The following is a 22,627-nucleotide window of genomic DNA, read 5'->3' on the forward strand; positions in this document are numbered from 1 at the left end:
AGACAAACTGAAGATTTGAAAGTTTTTCTGTTTCTTTGAAATCTCATCAGAGTAAGAGAAAAACTTTTAGTATTCCAAAGCTCCTAATTTAATGAGGCAAATATGTTTCACAATCAGATAGACTGGGGTCCAAATCTTACTGTCTTTTTAAACTAGGGTTAGTTACCTAACCTTCTGCAAGATTTGGGTTTCTTGCAGAAATTATATAATGGGGAAACCCCTCTAAAACATGGAGCTTTTGTAAGCATTAGATAAAACTGAAATTCTATTGCTTAGCACATAATTGGCATTAAAATGTTCTCTTTCAGATTAATAAAGATGATTATCTTATTTCAATGAAGTCCTAATATAAATGTATAAATATCAAGCAAACTATATAATACCATGCTTTTCAATTAAGCCACTCCTTTTACAGTTTTACCACCATGTGAGAAGACAGTAGTTCTGTCATTTACTTCTTTGGAAATGCTTTCTTAACTATTTCAGTTCAACATGCAAAGAAGAGCATTAGTTCATTTTAAAAGTAATCAACTTTTTCCAAACTTCTGAGAGATCTGCACAGATGTCAAAGTATGATGAAGGCTTTTTTAAATGTGACACTGGACATTACCAATCACAGGTGATTTACAGTTACTACTTGTCAGTCTTATGCTTTCCAACATTCAATAAATTTTTACGGTCAGTTTTATGCTTCTATGAATTCAATGGATTTTTTACTGAGCACCTAATACATTCAAAGCAAACGACAAAGTATATGAATTGGTTTATGAATTACAGAAATATTTGCTTTTATGTTAAGGCTTTGGAAAGATTTTTATGTATAATAGGTTGAATCATGAAAATGCCAATACCTGAACAATTTTGAACTACAAAGATAGCAATTTCATATAGTTTTATTGGTAATTAGCATTCTACAATGCCTGATAGTTGTATTTTGAATGTACAACATTTTAAAATTATAAGTTAAAACATTTATAATATATTCCAATTATATAATATTTTGTTTTATAAAAAGTAATTGTTATTATTTTCTAAATCATAGTGGGACCATTCTAACAAATAAACTACATCACACATGGATTTCTGAAATAAATAAGCCAATCATTATCTTCATTTTTCCATCACATATTTATGGCTTACTTTGCATGTATTTAATGTGGCTACATCCAGTGAAAATACAAAGATCAGTCAGGATTTACCTTTTAAAAGCTATAATTTGGTTGAACAGACACAAATAATTATTGTATGTATCAGAATGTTTAAAGCACCCAGGAAAATTCAAAGGAAGATGGGATGGATAAATATTAGCTAAGGGAAACCAGAAAGGTTTTTGGGCTATTAATACAGATGAGGAGAGTGAGACTGGGATAGATGGTCAGATATTTCCAATTGAAGAAAAGGTCTGAAAAGACTTGGATGCATTTAAAGAGGTTAACAAGAACCCCATATTTTAATAAATACCTTGGGTTTGTCATCTTAATACATCAATGGAAAACATCTCTTTGACAGGTCTTTTTTTTAAGATATTTATTTATTCATTTATTCATTAATTCATTCATGAGAGATAGAGAGAGGGGCAGAGACATAGAGGGAGAAGCAGACTCCCTGAGGGGAGCCTGACGCAGGACTCAATCCCAGGACCCTGGGATCATGACCAGAGTCAAAGGCTCAACCACTGAGCCATCCAGGTGCCCCTCTTTGAAATGTCTTATCAAGCCCTCAGATTATTCTGAATACCCATGGTGCTACTTAGAGCCATAAAATTTACATTCTAATATTGATAAAGATGATAAAGAAATTGTGGAAATTATAATTTCAGGTATTAGTAATGCAATGAAAGAGATAAGGAGAGACGGGGCTGCTATTTTATACAGGGTAGCAGTAAAGAGCTTGCTGGAGTGTTAGCACCTAGCAGAAACTGTAATGAAGTGAGAGAAAAAGCCGCATGAAAGTACTTGAAAGAAAAGACATCTAGGCAGAGACACAGTAAATACAAAGCCTCTGAGGTAAGAGTGTGCTTGATATGTTCAAGAGATAGCAAAGAAGATGATATCGCTAGAGTATAATGAGAGAGAATGAAAGCGTTTTTTAAAGGATAAAATCAGAAAGTAGCCAGAGTAAATCATGTATGAACTTGCAGAGCCACAATAAGGACTCTGAATTCTGTTCTAAGCATGCCAGAAAGCCAACTGAAGGTTCTGAAACAAGAGTGTGAAAATATGACTTGGCTTTTAGAAGGACACCTCCTCTGGCTATCATGTGTGCTGGGGTAGTAGTTTTGTCATAGAGAATTCAATAACCAGAGTCCTGAAGATGATTTTTACCACCAAACTGAACTCATAATCCCTGTCCCTAAATTTGCTCCCCATTGGAAATTACCTATCCTTGTGAAGGGCACCAGCGTTGACCAATCTGCCTACATACTTGATCTAAGAATCATCTTTGACTCTGCCTTCTCTCTCATAACCAGACACCACATAATTATTCTACCTAAATAGCTTGACTCTGTCTTCTTTGCTTTTACTGCTATTACAAGGGGAATGAACTCCTACTTAAACTTGCTACCTAAATACTTGACCCTTCTCTAATTAATTCTTCAAGTCTGAGAAAGATGAATGTGAACTTTCTAAATTTCAAATATGATTATGTATTTACTCTGCTAAAAAGTCTTTTGGTAGCTCCATGTATCTTATAAGATAGAATCTTAACTGCTTAATTTTGTCCAAAGTACTTTATAATCTGGTTTGTCTTTCAATTATGCTACACCTCTCACTTTAAGTCACTCACTTAAAGCTTTACTGGTGGAGAATGGGGGGCAGGGGGAGAGTCTTGTTGGAATAATCTGGAAGCCTTTCCCAAAATAAATGTGCTTTCTTCTGGAGATTGAGATTCATTTACCCCTGAGGGCACGGCCTTCCACTGAAGATGCCTGCGACTGTTAAAAGTCTATCTACCTACCTCAGATACGTTGGGTAAGAAAGAAGTTCAGAGTTCCTGCTATAGCCATAGAGAAGCACTTCCATTTCTAAGACTAAGCCATGCTCTTCAATAGTTCATTACTCTGTATCACTGGGTTTACCCATATCATCTTCCCTAGAAAGTAATTACCTTTTAAATTCCAAACCATCCTTCAAATCTCATATTAAGACTTTAATAATTTCTAATGGCAGTTAAGTGATTCTTATTCACTGATTCTAAAGTAACAAACATACCACTATTACATAATGTAATTATTTACATGTACCTTTTTTGGATAGTGAAGTTTTTGAAAGCAGGGTAATTATCTGTTAAGTACCTACTTTGTTATAAGGCATTAATTTTATTACATTTATACTCCAGAGCCCAGCAAAATAGCTAACAAACTGTTAAGTCCTTAACAAATAAATTAATATTCCACATAACTTCAGAGTTTACAATGTTCCCTAATCTCATAGAGATAGACTTTGACCCTCTGAGAGGTTTAAAAATGAGAAATGAAAACAAGACCAAATCTACACAGAAATAACTAGCAAGTCTACCTTGGAGCCTTTAGCAGCTGGACCTCCACCTGACCCCTTCTCAAGTTAATAAATCTCCTAATTAAAAATAAAAGGCTATTAGAGTGCCTGGGTGGCACAGTCAGTTGAGCATTCAAACTCTCCATTTCAGCTCAGGTTGTGATTTTAGGGTTGTGGGACTGAGCTCTGCATCAGGCTTCACACTCAGCTTGAAGTCTGCTAAAAGTTTCTCTCTCCTTCTCCCTTTATCCCCACACCCACCTCTCTCAAATAAATACATAAGTCGTAAAAAAAAAAAAAAAAAGTCTATTGGAAAATTATCTGTTTTAGTAGAATGCTCATAGTTCTGTTCATTTTGGACCTGTGGTTATCATAAGTTACCTATTTGTTTTACTTTTAATATGTCCATAAACCTGTTCAAATTGGGGGTGGAGTGGGGGCAATTACCGATCATTTTGGGAATACAGTGAAACCTATGGCCTTCTCATTTATCCATCTATCAATATACACGTTCATTTTTCCTTTAACTTCAAAAGGTTCATAAACTTATCAATCTAATCCATCAACTTTATATTTTAAAATGTTACTCCAAATGGTAGTAGCTGGGTAAATTTAATTTTTTTAAGATTTATTTTTTTTGAGAGAGAGAGAGAGAGAGGCAGAGGGAGAGCAAGAGAGAGTCCTAAGCAGACCCACTGCTCAATGTGGAGCTCAATGCAGGGCTCAATCTCATGATCCTGAGATCAGGACCTGACTTAAAACCAAGAGTCGGTGGCTCAACTGAGTATACCCTGGTGCTCCTGAATAAATGTAATGTAATGTAATGTAATGTAATGTAATGTAATGTAATGTAATGTAATGTAATGTAATGTAATGTAATGTAAAAGATTTTCTTAGGCAGAGACATAGGCAGAGAGAGAAGCAGGCTCCACACAGGGAGCCCAAAGTGGGACTCGATCCCGGAATCACGGGATCATGCCCTGAGCCAAAGGCAGGTGCTCAACTGTGGAGCCACCCAGGCGTCCTGAATAAATTTAATTTTAAAACACCCAGCATAATATGATACATTCACAGTTCCAAGAACATAGTATTTGCCTTAAAACAAAAAGTCCAAAATAACATTTGATAAAAATGAAAAATGTTCAAAACTAAAGGTCAATACTAAACCTAACAGAGGAAACAACTCTACCATACCCTATGAGTGTTTAAAGTGAATAAAATATGCTAGTAAGTCTCATATAATATACCAAGTAGAAACAAATCTATTTCTCTAAAAATAACTTATAAATTCATTTGAAATATGGTATGTAATCTAATTTTCATTATTAAACTTAAAAAATCTTATTAACATAGACACATTTCTTTTTTAGCATCTTTCTAGATTCTTTGGCTGAGTAGGCAGGATGCATGGAATCAAGTAACCCCCCCCCCCCATTTTAAATTCTTAAACAAAACAAAACAAAAATATAACCTAGTAACTTTTATTCTGAAATTACTTAGGAAATATCTATTAAAATATGAAAGAAACATTAATTTGCAGAGGCAAGAGCTTTAAATTAGTTGAGAATACCAAAGTAAATTTTATAAGTGCACCTTTCTAAGACTTTTTGGAAATTCAGTTATAGAACCTTATATTGGAAAGAACCTTTAAAATAATCTGGATCAGTGGTTCCCAGCATTTTCTCTTCTACATTGTATGGCAGAATAAGGACATATTTCCATTAGTAACAATTGCTTGTCATAAAATGATTTTCCATTAGGAGTTACATGCCCATTCCAGATTCCCCAAGAACCCACAGCTCTACTCCAAACAATCGCTATCACTAGAATGTCCTGTTTTTTCATTTGTCCTTTCCTAAAAACCTGTATATAGTGATGGAAAATTCATTAAAGTCTAAATTTTAAAAAATAACCTTTTTGTTTTAGAACATGTTAGGTTCACAGGAAAGTTGCAAACATGGAGAGCTCTTGTGTACCCTTAACTCATATAGCTAAATTTTTTTTCTTGATTGGTTTTGGTAGGAGTAAACAATTTTAAAAACATAATTTAAAAAACTATTTTTTCTAACTTGTTCTATTGTCAATACTTTCAAATTTGAAGGCTAAAATGGTCTTAGAAATCATAATACATTGTTTAAAAGCAGCAAAATCACAGTAAGCACAAAAATGTAAAAACTGTGGTACTACAGACCATGAAAAGGATACTTGTTTACAGTGTAGGACCTTAAAGAACAAGGTAGATAGAGCACCTTGTTTGACTTCAGCTGGGAGCATGCACATCAGACAACTCACATTTTTCAGCCCTCTGTGCATGTCCACATGACTGTGAAAGTGCCACAAGTACTGATGCTGGGGTGACAAATAAATTTTATCAGGTAGGTGAATTCATACATAAGGAATCTGCAAATAATGAGGACTGTATACATTTACATTTATAGTACTTACCTTTGAAGACCCATTTGAATACATCTGTATCATATTCTCTGCACCTTGTTTTACTTTAAGTTCTATATCCAACTGTTTTTGTAAGGCCATCAATCTATTACTGCTAGTGGAACAACGAGGGTCACTGCTGGGAGTATCTGGAGTCCTTGGGCAATCTGTAAATTAAATAGTATGTCAAAATTACAAATTAGGCTGCTTAAAATGAAAAGTTAATATTCTCAAAGAATAAAGAATTATAAGGTTTGAGATGAGCTTAATGTCACCTAAAGGGAATCTCCTTTTGCTTACAGATAATGCAAGATTTCAAGCCAAGAAAATGTTCAGAGTTGCAAGATCATCTGCCAGGAATACACTGCGTCTGTAACTGAATTAGATCATTGCCTCAAGTTTTCCCAACACTATTATGTTTAAATTAAAATAATTTGACTCGTCTATTCAACTACTGAACTAAATCTCTACTTACTACCTGATTGGTTAGAGAACAAAGCATACTTAAACATTATACAAATTCCTCTAAAGTAATTCTTTGTAAATAGGACCAAGGGTATTTCAAATAGAAGGCCAGCATTCTTTATAGTAATAACCTAAACATACGTATTAAAGACTTCACATTTTGTTTTCTACTAGGAGGATGTTCACAATGGAAAGTGTGTCAAGGATACCGATTGAATGATACCACATTGCTGATTGGGGGATATCTAAAGCTTCAAGTCCATGGTTTCTTATAAAGCATACAGAAGTGCTTCTATTGTTAAAATAAAAACAAAAACTTCAAATTGAACCTTCTAATTATTTTGGGTAACCCATTATTGTTGAACTATTTCTACCATATAACTAAAATTCTTTATATTGAAGTTCATCATCTTGTGTTTTATCTACTATAGGTCCCTTGCTTATAAAAAAAGAACCTAGAAGACTAGGGTACTAGACATGGTTTAGTTATAGCCAAGTAACTTGGCTATCATTGGAAAATTATCTAAAGTGCAAGTTACTTAACCTTTCTGCTTCACGGTTAAGTGCAATAAAAGATGGTGCGATCAACTGATTTTAATGAGTGTTTACATTCCTTTAAAAAAAATGAGTGAGTTTAAAACATTTCAACAGGGGCACCTGGGTGGTTCAGTGGCTGAATGTCTGCCTTTGCCTCAGGTCATGATCCGAGAATCCAGAGATAGAGCCTCGCATCAGGCTCCTTGTGGGGAGCCTGTCTTTCCCTCTACCAGTCTTCCCTCTCTCTGTCTCTCATGAATAAATAAATTCCTTTAAAAAAAATCTTTTAAAAACTCAACATAATTTAATTAACTTGCAAAAATATAGGTGCTATGCTAGATACTGACATAAAATACCATTTTATCATTTATATACTATGTTACAAAGTGTAAGTCTTGATGTAAGGGCTCTATAAACTCATCAATCCTCATAAACAGTTCTATAATAAGCACTACCCATACTATAGAAAAAGAAAACTAGGGCACAGAGTGGTTAAGAAACCAGCCCAAGGTCATGGATCTAGTAAGTCAGTTCCATATCAAAGTCTACCTTAATAATTGCTGTGCTATGCTGCCTCTTTGCCATTTAAAAACCTTGTAAATATTATACTAGACTCTGCGTGTGCATATTTACATATATAACAGTATAATTATACACAAATATGTATATGTATGCATATTAATCCTTAAAATAACTTGAGACAGATATTATCCACGTTTTACACATCACAAAACAGAAAAGTCACAGTTACTAGCTGAGATTCAAATTCAAGAAAAGTTTTTATTGTAACTGAATTCCCCACATTACAAAATAGCTGGTCCAAATGTTGATTTTATAGGTGACATACTCATATTAAAAATCTAATATTAAGTATAGATAACTTTTCAGATCAGGCTCACAAAAGAACTACTTAACATACTGCTATGGACAGAATGTTAATGTTCCCTCAAATGCACATGTTAAAGCCCTAATGTGATGGTATTGGCAGCGAGCCCTTTGGGAAGTAATTAGATCAGGATGGTCTCTCTATCATGTAAGGATACAAAGATGCTGTCTGCAAACCAGGAAGAGGTCCATTACCAGAACTCTGAGCCTGCTGGCATCTTGATTTGAGTTCCCAGCCTCCAGAACTGTGAGAAATAAATGTCTGTTATTTAAGCCACTCAATCCATGGTATTTTGTTGAAGCAGCCTGAACTAAGACATATATATCGGAGTGGTTAAGAGTACCTAGGTCTGAATCTCAGGTTTGGAACTGAGATTTAGTACAAACCATATAATAGGGGGTAAAACTACTTAATAGCTCTTGTGCCTCACTGTCATTATTGAAACAGTAAAAATAGCATCAAGCTCACGGGATTATTGTGATTAAATAAATTACATTTGAAGAGCTTAGAAAAAGGTATGGTGCTTAGTAAATATTCAATAAACATTAACTAGTAGTAGTCCTTATATGAAGTGTAAGCATATCTCCTGTTGTGTCCATAAATGAATTGCACATTACAGTAATGACTAAAAAGTTAGGTGTATTCAGATCTGTGAACAGTTAGGGTTTCTTCTTCTTCTTTTTTTTTTTTTTTTAGCATAAATGATACTTTTGTAAAAAATCAAAATCACATAAAATTTGGTGTATAAAGTTAATTTATAGTAAGCACATTTAAAAAAAAGAACTGGGATGCATTCATAGAAGGCCCTCTGAGAAATGTGTGGAAATGTGTTGTCTGTAAAATAGTTGATGGTGTTTAGCCTAGGGTGAGAAAGAGAAAAGATTCTTGCCTAAATATTTAATTATATGCTTATGAAAGAAGCTATCCACTTACTATTTCCCCACCAGGCAAAGAATTAGAACAAATAGGTAAAGGTAGTGAGGATAAAAATTTTATCATAAAGAGAAATTCCTTACATTTTAAGTTACCTAACAATGAAAAGATTCCTTAGAATGTAATAGAATTCCTTGTCTCTGGAAGCATTTACACAAAAGCTGTATTATAATCTGTTAAAGACGCTATATAAGAAATTCTTGCACATTAAAACAGGTTGTACTAAGATACTGGAAAGATACATTGATTCTAATAGTCTGTGAATTTGTAATATTATAAAACCTAACACTATTTTTTATGGAAAACTATGTCCTCAGTTTTAATAAGGATTATAAAAACATAAGAAATAACATAATGATTAGGGGTCTGGGCTCTGAAGGTCAGAATGCCCAGATTAAAATCCTGTGGCTACTGCTTATTGGTGTGGTCTTGATCATATACTTACTTCACATCTCTCTGTTGCAGTTTCCTTAGCCACAAATTGGAGGTTATTGTGAAGATAAGCCTTGTATAGTGCTTAGGCCAATGTTTAGGGCTCAATAAAATTACATGTCAGGGCACAGTTAAGTAGCTGGTATTTCTCCTCATTTAATCTTCAAAGGAACTCACAAAAGTTTGTAACACAACCTCATTTTACAAATAGAAACAACTAAAACTTAGATCAAGTAATTTGCAAAAGTCATAAAACTATATGCCAAGGCAGAAATTTAACTTTAGATAGGTCTAGTTTTATAAAGCCCAGTTTTCACTTATTTAGAAATTAGAGAACCATTTTGCTGTCTACTCAGATTTTGCCTATTTTTCCTTTTAACGAACTACTTTTCTTCTCTCTAGTTTCCTTTCTTATAGGTTACGGTAAATTCTAGCATTATAAAACATATGGGTACCAGTATATTTGTTAAACTTTTCTTCATGGTGAAACATATTTCAAAACAGGGATAACCAGAACTCCCCATTAATGTTCTCCTTTCAAAAAAGGGAATGTAAAAAAATTCTGTAAGATGAAATTATTTTTCCACTCTAAGAGCAAATGTTGAATCTATTCTTAAGTACATACTTTACCACTTTAAAAACCCCATGACTGGGATCCCTGGGTGGCGCAGCGGTTTGGCGCCTGCCTTTGGCCCCGGGCGCGATCCTGGAGACCCAGGATCGAATCCCACGTCGGGCTCCCGGTGCATGGAGCCTGCTTCTCCCTCTGCCTGTGTCTCTGCCTCACTCTCGCTCTCTGTGTGACTATCATAAATAAATAAAAATTTGAAAAAAACAAAACAAAAAAACAACCCCATGACTGAGAATCAGGTCAAATCTCCATTTGCTGCATTTATTTGCTGTACCTACCAAACCAGTCGTGTGTGGTGGTGGTGGTGCGGGGGGTCGGTGGTGGTGGTGGTAGTGGTTGGGATTACAGGAATTATTTGCACTTCTTATCTTCTAAACATTATCATACAATTTAAAATATATGTTATACAAATAACAAGGTTTTTCTTTTTCTTTTTCTTTTTTTTTTTTTAAGATTTCATTTATTCATTTGACAGAGATAGCACACGCAGGGAGAGGCAGAGGGACAAGCGGGCTCCCCACTAAGCAGGGAGCCTGACACAGGGCTGGATCCTAGGACCCTGGGATTATGACCTGAGCTAAGGCATGCCTAAGTGTCTGAGCCACCCAGATACCCCAAATAACAAGGTTTTTAGTATAATGTTTATGTATTAGATCAAAAGAGTCCCAAATAAGGTCCTACTTTCATAACTAGGCGTTAAAATAAAGGCTTTATGCTGACTAGCTCTAAGCTAACTTTCCATTACTGTTTTTTGTCAAATTCTATGTTTGCTTTAAAAAAATCTTTATCTTTCCAAAATGCAATGTACCTGTTTTCCTTCATGCTACTGTTAACTTAGCTTAGGCAACATTTTTTTCTTCCTTAACCATCCCCCAATCTGATCAGGTGCCCTTTATAATATGTCTTTAAGTATTTTTTTCTTCCCTTCACTGAAATATATGTATTATACAGTATTAAAATGGTCTATTTTCGTGTCTGTTTTCCCTCTGAGACTACAAGCATCTTGAGTGCTAGGACTTAGACTTAACTATTTTAATGGATTAGTTTAACAGCAAATTAGACACAGAAAAATAGCAGACTAGTACTGAAAAATACGTAAGCTTAAAAATGAAGTGGAGGGAACAGAAAATAAAAGATTAAAAGGACAAAGGACTGAAAAATATCTAAATATATCTTACTGTATTTCAGAAGAAAAAAAGGAAAAATGATGATTCAAAGACATTTCTGTGAAGAGAAAAAGACAAATTTTTCAGAACTTATGAAAGATACCAATCCATGACGTCAAGCTATCCAATCAACTCCAAGCAGATATATATAGGGAAAAAAGTTCATACTTAGACACATCATGGTAAAACTTCAAAAAAAAAAAAATCAAAGACAAAGAGAAAATCTTAAGAGCAGTCAATGAAAGAGTACCTCTAAAGAAGCTACTATAGACAGAGAACTTTTCAAAAATAGCAATGAAAGCTAGAAAACAGAATGAGTTTCTCTATAAGATATAATTATCAAGCTTATATTGCAAATTTTGTGAAAATACCTTGCAAGAATGAAGAAAAACTAAAACACTACCAAGATGGAAAGAATGTCACAAACTCTTAAAAATAAAACTCAAAGTGATACACAAATTGGTATATCAAGAGAAATAAGGAATGAAGAGCACAGAAAATGGTTTACATGTGAGAAACTAAATTTTTTAAAAAGATTTTATTTATTTATTCATGAGAGACACACACACACACAGAGAGGAGAGAGGCAGAGACACAGGCAGAGGGAGAAGCAGGCTCCATGCAGGGAGCCCGACGTGGGACTCAATCCTGGGTCTCCAGAATCATGCCCTGGGCTGAAGGCGGCGCTAAACTGCTGAGCCACCCAGGCTGCCCTACATGTGAAAAACATTAAATGAGTACTATATAAATCAATTTAAAAAGCCATGTAAGAGTTTTAAGAAAGCAAGAATAAAAAATAAGCCAACAATAACAGATATGGGTAAGCCGAGGTATGCTAAGGCCTCTGAATTATATAGAGATGGGAAAGAACAGTGATTAACACGAGTCTTTAATAAGCATGCATTTTGTACTAAATTAACCAAATTTTCCAAAATAATTGACTATAAAAATGGCAAGAAAGAAAAGGAAACACTGAAAGCACAAAATACAAACCCAATTACATCAGTAATTATTTAAATATAATAGACTAAATGATTTAGGTAAAAGACAAAGATCTTACAATGATTAAAAAATTAGCCTGGGTAAAAACAAATAAAACTAAATGCAACTATATGTGGTTTACAAGAGACATATCTATATCTAAAACATAGTAATACAGAAAAGCTGAAGTAAAAGAGTAAAGATATTCCATGCCATCAATAATCCCAACCCCCAAACTATATTTATAATGGGCAAAAGATATCTTCAGCACAAAAATTACTGGAGAGAAGAAATTCATGTCATAACAATAGAAGGTTCAATTCACCAGAAAGATAATTCTAAATTTGTAGGTGCTCAAAAACATGGCCACAAAAGAAAGCAAAAATTGAAAGAATTAAAAAAAAAACAGCAACTCCAGATTCCACTAAGTATTAACAGTGTTTTTGGTAATGAAATGAATAAGCAGACACAAACCCAGGTAAAGATGCAGATTTTAACACAAATAAATTCTTAACCTATAAATATACTAAGAATAACACCCAACTGGAGAATATGCATTATTTTTTTTTGGCGCACACAGAACAAAGTCTCAGCAAATTTCAAGGGAGTACAGTGTAATTAATTTAGAAAAAAAATGTAGAAAAAAATCCATATATAAAAGATAACTACAAAGTCTCATGTTTAATTACTAAGAAACACACTTTTAAATAGTTCATGAGACAACAAAAACATAATGATAATGAGAAAGTATTTCAAACTGATTAAAACTTTAGGTGGTATCAGCATGATGGGTCATAGATGTTCCTCCTTTTTTAATAATAAATTAGACACCCATGTATGAAAAGAAATGCCTTTGCTGAATTTGTGGTATACAGTACCAGAGGCCAAAGGACCTGGGAGCAGTCTCGCCCACATTAGCACCCAGTAATAGGCAGACAAATCTTGGTAATTCAAAATGAATCAAAGACTTAAACACAAGACCTAATACCATAAGACTCTTAGAAGAAAATGTAGGAAAGAGCCCTCAATAATGGTCTTGGAAATAATTTTTTGGATGTAACAACAAAAGCAAAAATAAACTCAATCTACATAAACTAAAAAGTTCTGCAAAGGAAAAAAAAATAAAGAAAAAGTATCCTTGAAGGCTGTGGAGATACAGGAATCCTTGTATATTGCTGGTTGGAATATAAATTGGTTTAGCTATTATGGAAAACAGTATGGAGGTTCCTCAAAAAATAAAAAATAGAACTACCATATTCAGCAATCCCACTCCTGGGTATATATTTAAAAGAAATAAAGCCGTATCTAAGAGATATGTGCACACCACCCATGTTTATTGAAGCATTTATTCACAATAGTCAAGATCTGAAAAAAACCTAAAGTCTACGGCCATACCACCCTGAATGTGCCTAATCACATCTGAAAACAACCTAAGGGGGATCCCTGGGTGGCGCAGTGGTTTGGCGCCTGCCTTTGGCCCAGGGCACGATCCTGGAGACCCAGGATCAAGTCCCACATCGGGCTCCGGTGCATGGAGCCTGCTTCTCCCTCTGCCTATGTCTCTGCCTCTCTCTCTCTCTGTGTGACTATCATAAATTAAAAAAAAAAAAAAATGAAAACAACCTAAGGATCTATCAATAGTAGTATGGATAAAGAAGGTGTGGAGTGTGTACCACATGTATGTATATATACACACATGCAAAATGGAATATGTATTATTCAGCCATTTAGGACATGGATATTGAGGGCATAATGCTAAATGAAGTAAGTCAGACACAGAAAGACAAATATTGTATGATATCACTTATATGTAGAATCTAAAAAAGCTGAGATATCACAAAATAGAATATACAATGGTGGTTACCAGATGCTGAGGGTGAAAAAATTGAGGATGTGTTAAGGGTACAAACATGGAATTGGTAAACAAATGGGTCCTAGAGATCTAACGCACAGTAGAGTGATTACAGACGATAATGTTTTATTATAAACCTCAAAGGTACTAAGAGACTAGATCTTAATTGTTCCTACCAGAGGTACTAAGAGACTAGATCTTAATTGTTCCTACCACAAAAAAAGATGTGATTTGATAAAGGTGTCAGCTGATGCTATGGTGGTAATCATATTGCAATATAGAAATGTACCAAACCAACACTGTTGTAAACTTCAATGTATACAATGCTACATGCCAATTATATATCAAGAAAAATAAACTTTTAAAATTTTACGTATGGAAAATTTTGTGATGCAGTTAAGTAATACTGAGAGGATATTCATAAACCCTGAACATATATTAGAAAAGAGAATTTAAAGTTCTAAGCATCTGTCTCAAGTTACTTTTTAAAAAATAGCCAAATAAACCAAAGAGAACAGGAGAAAGGAAGTACTAAACGTTAGGGCAGAGATTAACAAAATCAAATACCCAGAAGAAAGACTCGGTGAAAAAAAAAAAAAATTTTTTTTTTTTGTAAAGAAGCAGAATAATGAGAAGCCTTAGAAAAGTGGTCAAGGAAGAAAAATGGAGAACATACCCATATTAGGAATGAAAGAGGGAATAGTCCTACAGATATATGCTGACTTTAAATGGCTAACACAGATATTATATAAATTATATCAATAAATTTGAAAATTATATTAAATGGGGAATATTTTAAGAAATTAATTTCACCAAAAATAACTTTTTAAAAAGAGAATTTCCTATAAAATTCAAAGTGCTGGGACACCTGTGTGGCTCAGTCAGTTAAACATCTAGCTCTTGATTTCCACTCAGTTCATGATTCCAGGGTTTTGAGATCAAGCCCAGCATTAGGCTCTGTGCTGGCATGGAGCCTTCCTAAGATTCTCTCTCTCCCTCTGCCTCTCTCTGCACGCCTGCCCCCCCCCACTCCAAAAAATAAAAAAATATAAAACCAAAAAATAAAATGCTATGAGATACCCAAATAGTCCAAAATATTTGCACTTTGTTAAGTACTAACTTCATACTCCATGCTCGCTCTCTCTTGCTTAAAATAAGAGGCAAGTTAAGGGGGAAAACAAAATTTCTCAGTTTCACAGTTGGGAGCTAGGAAGAAGGCACATGGTGCATGTGACCAAATTCCAGGGCAGATATAAGTAGATATCTGTAGCTTTACCTTTCTGAGAATGCTTTTGCTTTTCTGATAAAAAGAGACTTGTTAAGCTCTTATTATCCTGGTGGACTAAAGCTTGGATTTTAGTAAGAGCCCAAAAAAAGGATGTGGGAAAAACCTACAAAGTGGGCAATCAGATCAGAAAAAACTTAATTTTTTTAAGAAAGATTTTATTCATTTATTCATGAGAGACACATAGAGAGGCAGAGACGAGAGACAGGCAGAGGGAGAAGCAGGCTCCTTGTAGGGAGCCCAATGCCGGACTTGATTCGGGGACTCCAGGATCATACCCTGAGCCAAAGGCAGAGGCTCAACCACTGAGTTACCCAGGCATCTAAGAAAAAACTTAAAGACAGACATCTTAAAAGGTACCATCCATAATGGCCGAATTATTTGTTGACTTGTCTCTGGCTTGGGATGATGGTGGGGAAGGAGAATGGATATTCTTTAAATTCCTACTACTCTCATGTAGGTTTGACACAGAAAATCATACTATCTACATGGTCCCCAAAAATTTGGCTTAAATTTATTTTAATTGATAACACTTCCAGGTATCTTACCAAAAGAAATGCAAATCTTCTTTGAAAACATTCAGACCAAGGGGCGCCTGTGTGGTGCAGTTGGACAACCTCTTGGTTTCTGCTCAGTTCGTGATCTAAGGGTCATGGGACTAGGTCCACATCAGGCTTGGTGCTCAGTGCAGAGTCTACTTGAAATTCTCTTTCCCTCCCCTTGTCCCTCCTGCTTGTGCTCTCTCATAATTAATGAATTAATTTAGACCTAGAAGAATTCCCACAAAGTTCTAGTGAAAGTATGTACACAATTAGAAACCACAAAGCTCAGGTAGAAAAAAAAAAATTCACCATGAATGAAAAAAGCTACAGGAGTAGTATGGCAAAAATTTCACTTATTTCAAAAAAAAAAAAAAAATTTCACTTATTGTCATTATCTTATACTGAGTGTAAAAAAGCATATTTAATATGTAAAACTAAATACAAAGGGTATCAAAGGAATGATCAGGATAAGACCTATCAAAAATTACCAAGATTAACAAAACAGAACTTCTAGTATTAAAAAATATGTAACAGAAATCAGAAATACAATATATGTGATCAAGAGCAAACTGGACACAGGTAAAAAGAATACCAGAGAAATGGAGATATACTTGAAGAAATTATCATGTATCTAACTGGAGTTCCAAAATGAAAGATTAGAGGGAATACAGGAGCTGCAATATTAAAAACAAAACAAAACAAAAACCAAAAAACCCAGGGGCTAAGAAATTATCATAACTGATGAAATATGCAAATCCCAGATTCAGTAGAGTAGAAAGTAGGAAAAAAAAAAAAAAGAAACAGTAAATGCAGGTAATAATTATATCTAATTCATGGACCTGAAGATCAAATGATAGAACTAGAATATGGACAGCAATGGCCTACAAATTAAGAGGAGTTAGGCAAATTGGAGTTACAGTATTGCATGTATGGTATGGGAAGAGGGGAAAAAAAATCATTCAGAGTCTAGCTGAAAAACAGAAATCAAAGGGAATATAACACAGGGAACTGCGTACATCATATATATCCAGGTATTATGCAAAGGACAAAGGACAAAATAGTAACAAAGTTAAAGAGCTTAGTCAGGTGTACTACTTTGGAAGTCATCAAAAAACACGATGTAGTTAAAATATCCCTAGCGTTGAGATTTTCCAGAGCCAGAATGATGAGTAAAAATTAAATTTGTTACTAGTTTTGCCAACACTGTGTAGAGCAACAGATATGCTGTTTTGGTGCTTTCAATATTTTCTCTAAAACCACAACTGAGTAGTTGGCTTCAAAGATGAATTAGAGTTCTAGAATATAGGAGCAGTCCATATGCTTAAAATGATCCTGATTACTTAAGGGCCAGCCTTAAACTGTTTCCTTGATTCTTCTTGAGGTATGACCTGAGTCTTCCCAGGCCCAAGAAAGCTTCCTCAGATTCTATTTACGTCCAACAAGATGTTTCATGTTTAGAATTAGAAGAGCTTAGGTGCTCATAATTGACCTTCCATCAAGCTATTAAAAACACTTTATTGACAAAACACCCTAGAAAGGACATAAATAGTCCATCCTCAGGTTTCACAACCGAGAAAAACAAGGCCTGGAGGAGATGCAAGTGGTATACAACCACACAATTAAATAATGATCCAATGTGGATGAGATCTCAGATCATATAAGCTTTGATCTTTATTTTATACCCAGCTGGCTTCCAATGCTCAATATTAATGAAGTGCTACTTGTACAACCAGGATGTCTGCTTATAGAACACAGGCTATTTACTTACTGTATTTAAAAAAAAAAAAAAACAAACAAGAAAAATATATGGGCAGCCCGGGTGGCTCAGCGGTTTAGCGCCACCTTCAGCCCAGATGTGATCCTGGAGACAGGGGATTGAGTCCCATGCCGGGCTCCCTGAATGGAGCCTGCTTCTCCCTCTGCCTATGTCTCTGCCTCTCTCTGTCTCTCATGAATAAATAAATAAAATCTTTAAAAATAAAATAATGCAAGAGGAAATATAGTTGAAGTAAACCTAGCCAAATTTATATTAATCAGAGTAGTATGCTGAAGCATTTGCATACTATTTATCTTTTTTTTTTTAATTTTTATTTATTTATGATAGTCACAGAGAGAGAGAGAGAGAGAGAGAGGCAGAGACACAGGCGGAGGGAGAAGCAGGCTCCATGCACCGGGAGCCTGATGTGGGATTCGATCCCGGGTCTCCAGGATCGCGCCCTGGGCCAAAGGCAGGTGCCAAACCGCTGCGCCACCCAGGGATCCCCTGCATACTATTTATCTATCTCCTTCACAAACTTCCATCTGAAGTCTTAACTACTGTTCACTTGCCAACATTCTGGTTTTCACCTGGTACTTATAAATTGATATTTTAAGAATAAACTTCTCCAGAATCTTGCCATGTATTACAGTTATATTAACTCATACTTCTCCCCAAATTAAGCATTTGTGTTTAAACAAATACGCTTACTTTATACAGCTGTTAGAACCTGCTCAGACTATAATAAATGCTCATTTACTATTAATGGATGCTTAATCAGTTCTTTTGTGTATTCAGGATGACCTTTCTCATATGTCATCAACTAAAGTAATGTTGCTGAGATCCTCTATAACTAGTACAACCTCTGGTTTAGCTTAATATTTTACAAAAATAGCATAGATAAGATTGTGAGATGTAATACTTAAGGTAAGCAAATGAGGCATTAAAAAATTTCAGAATCGCTTTATCTGTTATATTACACCTTGAAGTTTGAAAACTGCATATTGTATCTCCTGGTAGAGACAACTTTTTCATTCTGTACCTAACTCTACCTAAGGCATGCATATCTCTTTCATAAATTCTCTTAAAGACGTTGCTACTTTTTCTTTGTTCCTATCTCTGATTACAATAATGTGTGTCATCAATCACTATACACCTGTTAAGACTGGTTAAAAAATATATTAATAATACCAAGTGCTGAAGAGGATGTGGAACAACTAGAGCTCTCATATAGTCCTGATGAGAATGAAAACTGATACAGCAACTACTGAAAACATCTTGAAGTTTTTATTTTTTTATTCCAAGTTTTTATTTAAATTTTAGTTAACAAATATGATTAAAATTGGTTTCAGGTGTAGAATTTAGTGATTCATCACTTAACATACAACACCCAGTGCTCATCATAACAAGTGCCCTCCCTTAATTAACATCACCCATTTAGCCCATCCCCAGCCCACCTCCGTCCATCAACTCTGTTCTCTCTTATGGTTTGCTTCCCTCTCTCTCTCCTTTCCCTTCCTCTATGTTCATCTGTTTTGTTTCTTCTAATGTTAAACATATACTCTATAATATGATTTAGCAATCACACACCTAAGTATTTACTAAAGTGAATTAAAAACATGTTCACACAAAAACCTGTTAATGCGTAGTTCTAGTAGCTTTACTGATAATAGACAAAAACTGGAAAACCATCTTAATGTTCTTAGATAATAAACAAGTTGTGGTACATCCATATAACAGACTTACTACTCAGCAATAAAAAAGAATAAATTATTGATAAATGCAAAAACCTGGATGAATCTCAAAATGCAATACTCCGAAAGAAGCAGTCTCAAAAGATTACATACTTTATGACTTCCTTTATATGACATTGTTGAAAAGCAAACAATCTGGACAGAGAATAGACCAGAGGTTACCAAGGGATATTGAATGGGGAGAGGATCTGACTATAAAGAAAAAGCCCTGTTCTTTTTTCTGATTGTGGTGTTTAGATAAACCTGGCATATGTTAAAATTTATGAAATGGTTTACCACAAAAAAGAATCAATTTTACTGCATATTAGTTTTAGAAAAGTGTATCATCAAAGAATGTAAGTATTAGGAATCTACAAAACATGTAATCTCATGATTTTAAAGATGAGGAAACAAATCTATGAATGTTAAAAGTGACTTGCTAATTAATGATCACAATTACTCAATGGCAATCCTTTAAGACTTCAAAACTTAATACAAAGTACGGTTACCTCAGAATGAGAAATTCAGTCAGAAACAAAAAATATGTAGAATTATGTAACAAACCAGGCCACAGATTTCACACATATTTTAATACATATAAAATTCAACTACAGTTTTTATGCCACATTTATGTGGATAGGCCAAGAATAAAAAAAATTAAATTCTTACTTCTATTCAAGAAAGACTTTATAAACTGCACCTTAGTCATTAAAAAAAACTCCTTCAACATAGTCATTATCTCAGAATTTAGAGGAATTTCTAAGGTTAACTCTAAAAAATTACCAATATTATTAGTTGTATACTAAATCAGTATTTCACTTCTGGATATTCTAGATAGTAAAGAAAATATCCATTACTTCAATAGGTAAAAAACAGTCTAAGTTTGGTGTAACATAAGAGAATGGAAACAGGTAGAGGTAGAAGAAAAGGAAATAAGATGAAAACAGAGGGGCCTGGGCTATACTTAACAAAATATGACAAATATTTTTACTCTCTTCTTTAGGGATGACACACAAAAGTTTAATATTCAAGATATTGGTTCTTTCCCAAATATTTCCTTTAGGAGTCTCAAGTGTCAACTAAGACTTAGATTGCCACTCCACTTTACAAAGATCCAGTAATCTTTTCATAAGATGCATTCAGCCTCATTCTAACAATATCTGTATAATTCCCATGTGGGATAATAATACCGATGAGACTATCTTGAAGTATATAGAAGGTAAAGAGGGCATAAGCATGAAGAAAACATCAAAAAAAATAATTTCTTGCTACTCTTAAGGATAAATGAACACTCTCATATATTTTACCAATAACAGTCCCAAATGATCAGATCTTGATATTATAACATGCAACATCTCAGAGTTTTAGAAGTCTTGAAGTTTATCTTGAATAAAAATCCTTATTTTACAAATATGAAACTAAAGATTAATAGTTAATTATTGCAGAGGTGAATTAAGCAGGTCTCCTAACTACTTACATAGTAATTTTTCACACAATGCAGACTTAGATTTTATCCCTCTTTGAGTCATTCTGCTTGTATACCGCCAAGATGAGAGGAACACTTGTTATTCCACATACTTTAGAGAACTAAAAGCAAAGAACTATGTCCTTGAATCTTGTCAGACCTAATCTAAAATAAATGATTTTGTTTACCTTAATACACAATATAAAACACGTACAATTTTATGACAATCCAAACTAAAATTAATGTTGAACCACCTATAATCTTGTGTTGTTGTTTGCTTTTACTGTTGTTAAATAAGTAATGAGGAAAAAAAGGAAAAAAAAAACTTATTACCAAGTTGTGTGACTATACCATTTGCAAAGAGAACTACTTTTTAATGAACTCCAATTTTAACAAAATTGTCAAGTTTATTCCACATAAAGTATTAAAAAAATCATAGTAGAAATTTATATTGTATGTAACATTTGCCCTGCAATTATATGAAAATTCAATATTAAATGATAGTAAAAGGGGCACCTGGGTGGTGCATGTAGTCAGTGTAGTGTCTGACTTGATTTTACTTCAGGCCATGATCTTAGGGTTGTGAGACTGAGCCCTGCATTGGGCTCCAAGCTGGGCATGGAGTCGGCTTAAGATTCTCACTCCCCCTCTCCCTCTGCACTGCCCCACCCACAGGCCCCTAGGCTCAAAAAAAAAAAAAAAAAAAAAGGAAAAGAAAAGAAAGATCAGTAAAGAAAACTGATTTAACTTAAAACTTTTATTCAAGGCTTTGTTCCCTAAGCTATTAAATATTTAAAGCACTATGATAAAGTCTATTTTGCTATTAATTATAAGAATACAAGAGTTTTATTTGCTGGTTTTTCTTTTTTTGAGATACACAACTAAACAGGTCCTATGTTCCAGGCTCTATGATTAGCCTTGAAAAAAGGTGAATAAAAACATGTCTTATCCTCAAGGAACATGCAGTTTAGTGATTTAAACATGTACAGATTTAAACATGTTCAATTACAATGTAACATGATACAACAATGAATGTACAAAGCAGAACAAAGAAAGATAATCAGAGAAAGTCAGGGAAGATTTCACAGTGATATCTGAATTGGCTTTTGAGAAAGAAAAATAATTTGATAGTAGGACTTCAAGGTCATTTCCTTATATGAAACTCTAAGAAAGACAAACCTATAGAAGGTAGATGAATGGTTGCCTAAAGCCTAAAGCCAGGGATGCGGACTGGAGCCTGACAATTATTGTATTCAAGAGTACCACCGATAGGCATTTTATCACATGTAATTTATACTTCAGTAAAGTTAATTTTTTAAAAGGGACTGGGAAACCAAATGTGTTACTCTTTGTGTGGCAAAAATTCTCAATATTCCAATTACAAGGTAGTTATCAGTATTCTGTGAGGAAAAAAATGTTTTCTCTAAATAAACAGAGTTTAAAGCTCCAGCACCATTTCTTATTTTAGACTTCTCCTAAAGAAGTAATGGGCAAAAAATGCAGAGCTTGGCAGAGTTCCAATAGAACAAGCTATTTCTAAGTTTATGTGATATTGCTAAGAAAAGCGTTTTCATAATATGAATTTCCATTTATATATAATTATTGAATGTGTGGGTAAGAGAATACTAGATGAGGAATTTAAGAGTTCTTAGCTAACTTTATTATTCTGGGAAAATTAATTCACATCTTTGGGATTATTTTGGCTTTAAAATAAGAAGACTGATTTCTCTATGATTTCTGTCATTTTTAAGATTCAGTTGTTCTTATGCGGTTGAAATCTCTACATAGAGAGTCTCCAAATGAAATCCCTAAGGTAAATCCCAGATGTTGAAACTGATGCATTAAAGTAAGTTTTATTAAGTACACAGAATATCTGAAGTATTTTATCCAATTTTTTAGATTGGTAATTTGAGGTTCTTACTCATTTTTGCCTATATCTATTATTTTTTATTAACTAATCTCACAGATACTTCCAAAATTTCTATGATGTTGGATACATTACTGTACATATACCACTCCTTTTATCTGCAAAT

General features: G+C 34.1%; 1 protein-coding gene across 2 annotated transcripts in view; it reads right to left on the reverse strand.

Annotated features, from left to right (window-relative positions):
- PKN2 (protein kinase N2) overlaps positions 1-22,627 on the reverse strand; it is a 132,175-nt gene that overhangs the window by 59,526 nt on the left and 50,022 nt on the right. For both annotated transcript variants that reach the window (XM_026004831.2, XM_026004832.2), the window contains exon 3: positions 5,943-6,097. In XM_026004831.2, the coding sequence (XP_025860616.2) occupies positions 5,943-6,097 (155 nt within the window). The remainder of the gene's footprint in view (positions 1-5,942; positions 6,098-22,627) is intronic.

Source organism: Vulpes vulpes, chromosome 3, assembly GCF_048418805.1.
Source record: "Vulpes vulpes isolate BD-2025 chromosome 3, VulVul3, whole genome shotgun sequence".
Taxonomy (NCBI): domain Eukaryota; kingdom Metazoa; phylum Chordata; class Mammalia; order Carnivora; family Canidae; genus Vulpes; species Vulpes vulpes.